Source organism: Molothrus ater, chromosome 5, assembly GCF_012460135.2.
Source record: "Molothrus ater isolate BHLD 08-10-18 breed brown headed cowbird chromosome 5, BPBGC_Mater_1.1, whole genome shotgun sequence".
Lineage (NCBI taxonomy): Eukaryota > Metazoa > Chordata > Aves > Passeriformes > Icteridae > Molothrus > Molothrus ater.
In genome coordinates this window covers 63,293,118-63,301,177 of record NC_050482.2, presented here as the reverse complement: position 1 = coordinate 63,301,177, position 8,060 = coordinate 63,293,118, and the positions used below count along the sequence as shown (strand labels likewise).

The window sequence follows — 8,060 nt, the reverse complement described above, 5'->3', positions numbered from 1 at the left end:
CATATGCGTCCGTGCATATATCTATATCTATATCTATATCTATATCTATATCTATATCTATATCTATATCTATATCTATATCTATATCTATATCTATATCTATATCTATCTATAGTCACACATATACACACAGAGGGAAAATTCCTGGCTCCTCCACCAAAGTTTTTCCCTCCTCTTTTTTAAAAATAGCGCATCCCTCGCAACTCGACGGCACATTTGTAGCGGAGCGGACTATTTTTTTTTTTTTCTTTTTAACTCCGTACGACACACTAGCTCTCCCCAGTCTTTGTTGGGTTTTTTTCTTTTTTTTTTCCTTTTTTTTTTTCTTTTCTTTTTTTTTTTTTTTTTTTTTTTGTAAGATGCGTTTTGAGCTTTGCTTTCCGCTTGGCTTGGTGCACGCAAACTGAATTTGCAAGTGATGCAGGAGCCAAGCGAAAAGAAGGCGAATTCTGGTCACGTCCTTGCTAACTGACAACAAGCAGGCTAGCCAAAAAAAAAAAAAAAAAAAAAAAGAAAAAAGCAGGGAATGGGGGGAAGAGTCCAATTTCTTTTTGAGTCTTGGTAATTGGGTACTTTTACAGGCAGATCACGCTATTTGGGCAGAATAACAAGTTTGTAAAGGCCAATAGCTCTACGCTGCCACCGATTTCTACTACTTTATTTATTTATTTAATTTTATCTCCCTTCGCCTCTCGCTTCCCGTCTTCCCGGCCACGGTTTTATTTACCCAGCCAGTGCTCGCAGAGGCAACACAGCGCCCCGTGTTTTGGGTGGCGGCGGCTGTGCCATCCCCCGTGTTTTCCTGCCCCGTTGGGTCAGAGCCGCGGAGGGGGACAGGGTCACACCGCATCCCGAAACGCGGGATGGAGCGCCCTCTTTTTTTAGGACTCGGGCTTTAGGAGGAATTCTGTAATGTGCAGTGATTTCAGGAAGGACAATGCAATCATTAATCATCCCCTCTCCTTTTGATTTGGATACACATTTGCAACACAGAAGGGCAAGGAAACAATGGTGATAGCGCTAGATCTTTGCATATTTATATAGAGATAGATAAAGATATATATGTTACATCCATCAGGTACAAACACTTCATATGCAGCTTAGCTCCGGTATAACATCGATTAACATTCTGTCCTTACATTCATCGTTGTCAATGGCAGAAAGAAAAAAAAATTGCATGCGGTAGGCAGCTGATCATTTTAATTAAAAAAAAAAATTTATTACGAAACTAGTTTGTATAAAATAGGGTTATACAGGACCTCTGTCAGTTTGTAATAAAACAGTAAGAAAAGGCAGTGGTGGTGGGGGGGTTGTTTGTTTGCTTGTCCGGTTTTTCTTTTTTCTTTTTTTTTTTTTTTCCTTTTTCCCAAAAGGCAGCATATGAGAACAAATGGCTACCGTTTTGCGTTTGGACAATAGCTGCATAAACTTTGTTCACTTTGAACATTGTTTAATGACATTATTAATACATTAACAAAATTTCTATAAAGTAAGACACATTGGTGCTAAAGTACATCTGGAGGAAATCCAAGTCCTTTACAAAACCACGTACAAAAATGGCAGTTGTAAGGTAACGTTGACTACCGAGTCTAAACATGAAGAGGTAATAAGCATTACATATTAAAAAAAGTATCAAGATATACACATTTTAAACCATTTGTACAAAACCTCTATAAATCTCTCTCTCTCTTATGTACAAAAATAGCTTAATATATCCCCAAACGGGTTAGGATAGATACAAATAGATTTTCTTATCATAAAAAAATTCACAAAAAAAAAGATTGGAAGCATTCTATGATGGAAACGAGAGGAAAAGCTTGGATCGAGGGGAAGGAGGGGCACAGGGAGACGGAAGGTAGACGGGGCTCCAGGGACTTCTTTGAGTACAGCATAGCTTAACTTCAGCATCTCCACAGACATGGGGAAACTAACTTTGTCCACAGGTGATGAACGCCAGTCTCTGAAGGGCCGCGGCGGCGGCGAGGTGCGGAGATGGGCCGCCCTTCTGCTGAGGAGGAGGAGAAGAGGAAGAGCTCCTCCGCCGGCCGAGGAGCGCAGCGCCCCTTCCCGCGGCCCGGGGCTCCCCCGCCGGACAGCCGCTCCGCCGGGCCGCACTCCGTGGCACTGCAAAGCCCGGCCGGTCCCCGGGGCCGGCGGCGACCGCCCCGACCGCCCCCGCGGCGCGCAGCGCTGTGCCCGCCCGCCGAGAGACGTGCCCGCACCGCCCTCCGACGGCAGGGGAACGGGAAACGCAACAGGTTCTTTTTTCTGCGTGGATTTTTGTCTCTCTGTGTGTGATCTGGTTTTGAGTGGTTTTTTTTTGGTTTTTGTTGGTTTGTTTGTTTGTTTGTTTTTTCCCTTTTGCAACTGTCCTGTAACAATAAAAGTAAGAGGAGATCAGAGCCACGCCGCGACCCAGCGCAGCAGAGCCGCTCGTAAGTACCGCGGGACACGCTGCGACCGCCCGAGGGGCATCCCCGGGTGCATCCCCTCCCCGGCGGCTGCGGCCCTGCGTCCGTGCCCCCGCTATCCCCCCGCTATCCCCCCGGCCTCCCCCGGCCCTCCGCGGGCTCCTACCCACCTGCCGGGAGGGCGGCCGGCGCTCAGAACCAGCTTGTGAAGTCCAGAAGCTCCTGCTCCTCGGGGCTGAGCGGGTCGTAGGAGCCCTCGTCGGAGGAGTAGGAGGAGACGGGGGAGCCCGCCATGGAGTTCATGTCGTGGGAGTAGCTGGGCGAGATGGTGGGCGAGAGGACGCCCGCTTGGAAGGCGGCGCTGACGGCGTCATGCTCGTCGAGCAGCTGCTGCAGGGCGCGGATGTACTCGACGGCGGAGCGGAGCGTCTCCACCTTGCTCATCTTCTTGTTGGCAGCGCCGTTGGGGACGTGCTCCCGCAGCGTGGCGAAGCCCAGGTTCACCAGCTTCACCCGGTTGCGCTCCCGCTCGTTGCGCCGCGCCACGGCCGCGGGCTGCTGCTGCGGCAGGCTGTACCCGAACCCGCTGAAGTTGAGCCTCCTCTTGCAGCGCATCAGCTCCGGCGAGGCCGAGCGCTGCCGCTTGGCCGCCCGCGGCGCCGAGGGTTTGCCGCCCGGGGAGGGCTGCCCGCCCGCCGGGCTGAGCTGCGGCGGCGGCGCCCCCGGGGGCGGCCCCGGCGGGGCGGCGGCGGCGGCGGCGGCCACGGCTGCGGCGAAGAAGCACGCCGGCTGCAGGAAGGGCGGCTGCCCGGCGGCGCTGGACATCCTGGCGGGGCTGCCGCTGGCCATAGGCGAGGGGGGCGTCCTGCGAGGCGGGGGCGCCCGAGTGACGGCCGGTCCCCGTGCCCCCACCAGCACCACAAAAAAAAAAAAAAATCAAAAAGAGAAAAAGGAAAAACTTGCGACGTTCAATTAAAAAAAAAAATAAGAAGAAGAAAAAGAAAAAGAGCTAGGCGACAGACGGCAGGGGAAAGGGACAGCGGACGGGAGCGGACGGCGGAGCCGGGCGGGCGGCGGGGACGGCGGGCGGCTCTGCCCGCCCCCCTCCCTCTCGCCCTCCGTGCGACGGCCGCGGGGAGGCTCGTGGCGCTCGCGTGTGCGCAGGCTGCTTTGCAAAGCCCCTTTTGCAAAAAAGTGGCTGAGGATTGTGTCTCTTATAAGGGGCGGACGGGGCTCGCCCCCCCCCTCTTCTCCTACACACACACACACACACACACAGGGACGAGCCTCCCCCCGCCACCCCCCGCGCTCATACACACACACACACACACACACACCCTGCACCTTGCGCCTTCCACGCTCCCCGGCTTTGCCGGCCGCGATGCGCGGAGCGCTGTCGCCTTTTCAGCGCGGGACGCGCACACACGCACACACACACACACACACACACACACACACGGAGACACACACAGACAGACACACGGACACACAGGAGCCCCCGCGCCCCCCGCCGCACACGCGCTGGCGGCCGCGCGGCCCCGCCCCCAACCCCCCCCCCCGCCCGCCCGCCCCGCGCGCCGCCCCGGCCGCTCGCGGGTTTGTTGTCGCAAGTGCGTGCGCCCGGCGCGTGCCGCGCTCCCGGCCCTGAGCAAACACCCGCGCCGGGGCGCCGCGCGGGCCGGGGGCGGGGCGGGGGCGGCGCGCGTGGGCGCCGCGGGGGGGGCAGGGGCGGGAAAGCGTGAGGGGGAAAGGGGAAAGGGAAGGGGGGAGCCCTGCCCGCCCGCCGAGGGGCGCGGATCGCGCCGAGGGACAGGCAGCCGGTGACTCCCGGCGGAGCCCCAGGGTGTGCGGGCCATCCCCTGTGCACCTGCCGGGGTTTGGAGGGAGGGAGAGCAGCGGCGCGGGATGTGTAGGCACGGAGGCGTCCCGTGGCGAGGGCAGGCAAAGCGATGCGCGCCCGCGGGAGAAGCGCCCTTGCGCTTTCAGGGAAACTTCGTGTGCGGGACCTCGGCTTCTCCTTGTCCCTTGTCTCTGGTATCGCTCCCTTGGCTCACCGAGCGCTGCCATGCTGAGCTCCATGAGTGTCCGAGCCCCGCCGCCGGGGGCTGCCGTCCCCCCCGCTTGCAGCGGCCGGAGCCGCGTGTGCCCGGCACCGCACACGCCCCGCGGGCCGCCTGATGGCTCTATTAGCCAGCGACAACCGCGGGGGAGCCCGGCTGGGTGATAGGAGGAGGGCGGCTGAGAGCAGTGCAGGGTAGAGGCTTCTCGGGAGAAGTCACCTCGAATTACCCCTCCGGAATGCCGATCACCGCGGGGTCAGCCTGTCAGGAGGGAGAGAACAAACCCCTCCTGGGCACGTCCCGCGCGGGCGGTCCGGCACGGCAAGGGAGGAGGTTTGCCTCATAAAGTAAGGGTGTGCTGGGTAGAGCTGGCAGGTGTGGAGCCAGCTCACCCTTCCCAGCCAGATCCCATTTCCCAGGCCACACTGTCTGCTTGCTGAGCCCGGGAAAGCCACTGACCCCCTGCTCCTCCCCGTGTCGCCCTGCAAAGTGGAAGTGGGGCACCGGCTCTGCAAGCAGGCATTGGCGTTGGCTTGTAACTGGGGAGTCAGGATGGACCTGGCCTGTGCAGGGGAAATTATCACTGCTCTCAGGTGAAGTCTCACTTGTGGTTCAGGAGCAAATGAGGCAAAGCAGCACTGAGGTGCTAAGAGTTTGAGGCTGGTGTGCTTGGGGGCCACACTGACCCTTGGGGCTGCACAGGTGTTGGCAGCCTGGAAGGGATGACCAGGTTCAGCACCCGAGAATGCTGATCTTGGCATTCTCCTCCTGCCCTCCTGCCTTTCACATATTTCTGAAATCTTTAGCACATTTTCTACCTTCTACTCTGTCTCCTTTCCACTCTGTAAACTCAGATGTGTGTGCTCTCTAACCCACCAAAAAGAGCAGAGCCATGGAATGACAGCCTTGCCATGGTGATATGGTTTTAGAAAGTCCCTGGTAGGTGGCTTTAATCCCTGGTACTCACACCAGCTCCAAAGCATGGAAGGAGGGGACCTGCACAGTCCATGTTAAGGTTTCAATGGAAATTACTGCAAAAGTAAGCCCTGTACTGTTGTTGACCTCAATTACAGCAGTCTGGAGCTGTAGAAATCAGTTCTCATCTGCCACTGGATCTTTGACCCTGGCTGTGTGTGTGAGTTAAAAAAGTGCTAACCAGAAACATAGCACAGGGGAGCCTCAATGTGCTAGCTAGTAATTATACAATTACCTGCTAGCTAGTAATTGTATAATTTTGTAATATGTCAGCTTTTAATGCTGTGTCATGTTAAAAATGTCAGCTTCTCAGTACATGTGATGAAAAATGCTAAGTAGTTCTGTGTGGTCATGTTTATTTTGGGACCTCTTCACTGATCACTGACCGCTTTCTGACTTCTAGCCTACTGTCTCATCAGATGGGAAATGTTTTAACTTATTTTATCCACTCTTGGTTAGGACAGCCAGACCTTAGCAGGATAAAATGTTTGCTTGTATTTCCTGTTTGGGGAGCTGTCCTTTTTCAGTTCCAGGTCTCCTGGGTGGTTTGTTCAACATCCCTTGTCTGATGTCAGAACAGACTGCACTGGAAGCAGTTGTCGCATCACCAGCTCTGCACTATGACTTTGGGAAGTGCTAACAGAAATATCAAAGGAATTGCAGCCCTGCAATATATAAATAGTAAACTATATAGTAAACTATATATATATTTAAACAGACTAATTCTTCAGCCTGCCTCCAGAACTGGTGTAGAAACACCACATAAGAACATTCCTGCCCCTTTTCCTGGAAGCGGCAGAATAAGGCTGGAGTTTCTGGGTCCCTTCTTCTCCAGTCTCAGAGGGCTCTTAAAAAGGCAAAAAACTGTGAGTCCCAGAGGTCACCAAGTGTAACCCATGTAATTGTGCCTCTGTGGCCCTGTACCCATTTGGGTCATGGTGTGTGTTTGTGTGGGGGGTGGATGAGGGGGGCAGAGTCTTTTCCTCCCTTTTCTCTTTCCTCCCACTGCCACCGGGGAAGGAACTCACCCCTTATGTCTGGGGTAATTCCAATCTCACCAGCTCCTCTGTGTGCTCACTGTGCAGAGTAAGGGACCAGATTCCTAAATAATAAATATTGTTCCAAGGTCCCCCGCCTCCACCCACTCCTATGCACAGTCCTGCACCTGCGCCTTGAAATTCTTAATTCTAATATAATGATAAATAGCCCTTGCCCTTTTCATTTGGCACTTTTATTTCAGTCTTTATTTATTTATTTATTTTTAAATCTTGAATTGTCATTATTTTCTAGTGACTTTTTTGTGTGCCTAAATTGTAGACATACTCATGAGGCCTTTTGAAGTCCTTGCCTTTTTTTTTTTTTAAAAAAAAAAAAACAGCTCCGGTATGCTTTTTTTTTTTTTCTTGCCACTTCTTTTCTTTTTTAAAGGCCATTTACGTTATGATTAAATGCTGTCTTGGAAAAGCAGAACGAAAGTCGTTAATCTATATAGATCTTCAAAGAATCGATACATTCGGGACTTCTGTAGGATTTGTTACACTCCATTTTGTTACAGTAGGCAGCTCGTCTGGATTTGGGCACATGTGTTTCTCTCCCTCCCCTCGCCCTCCCCCTCGCCTTTCCAGCTTCCCCCCCAAGAGTGAAAATAAAGTAAAAGGTCTTTCATGGTAAACAAAACCAGCTTATTCTCCACATAGAACACATGAATAGCTGGAAAAAAAACTTACAATAAATGGTGCATTTTTTTCTCTGCTGGGTATAGCATTCAAGATCAGTCCAGTATTCAAGAAGCAGTCCATTTTTTGCTCAGCAAGAGAGTTTAGAAAAGAAGCGTGGGGTCTATTCAAGGATCTTTTCCCCCTTCACAATTGCTGGGCTTTATGAAACCTATCTTCCATGCCTTGTCAGAGTATTTCTGGGGACCAATTAGTGCTTTGTTGCAAGGCTTCTTTGCTGAATCTTTGAGCAGCAAGAAAAAGCTCTCTTGAGTCTCCCCTTATTTTGACTATTTCAGTCATTACTCAGTGTAATAATTAATATGACAACTGGACGCTGAAGTTTGTATAGAAACACCTCGGCTGCAGGAGAGAGCGTGCAGTGGGTGGTAACAAGCTACAGATCAGACCGAGAAGCCACACACACAAGGAAGGGGGGAAAAAAAGAGAGGGAGAGAGAATAATGAATGAAAAGAAAGAGAGAAAGAATAAAGATAAATAAATAGTTGGTGCGGCCTGAAGAAACATAATACAGACTTGGAAGGGAAGAAAAAAAAAGCACTTTGAGTGGAGTGTGGGGGGGTCAACCCCAGAGAGTTAAACTTATTTTGAAACAGTTTCCATGTGAATATAATTTTCAACATTTGCTACATTCAGAAGTCAGGAAAGAGATTTTTTCCTGAAAAGGCAAGATGGTCCCTTGGGTAAGTAATTTTAAGGACGGTGTGTTTGCACTTTTGCATAGTTGATAAAGTTTAATGCCTCTTCCTAAGCATCCCTTTACGGAAATAAGAACTTAACCATGAAACTTTATTCTTGATTAATTGTTGACCGTCCTGCCCAGGGTGGAGAAGGTGGGTTATTGGGGTAGCAAGTTTGAGTTTTCTTGGTGTTGTATC

General features: G+C 52.0%; 1 protein-coding gene across 1 annotated transcript; it reads right to left on the bottom strand.

Moving 5' to 3' along the window:
* Positions 1-1,015: 1,015 nt before the first annotated feature.
* ASCL1 (achaete-scute family bHLH transcription factor 1) lies at positions 1,016-3,650 on the bottom strand. Its single transcript, XM_036401587.2, has 2 exons — positions 2,582-3,650; positions 1,016-2,372 (listed from the first exon to the last, which is right to left on the bottom strand). The coding sequence occupies exon 1, from the start codon at positions 3,258-3,260 to the stop codon at positions 2,604-2,606; it is 657 nt and encodes a 218-aa protein (XP_036257480.1). The 5' UTR covers positions 3,261-3,650; the 3' UTR covers positions 1,016-2,372; positions 2,582-2,603.
* Positions 3,651-8,060: the final 4,410 nt, after the last annotated feature.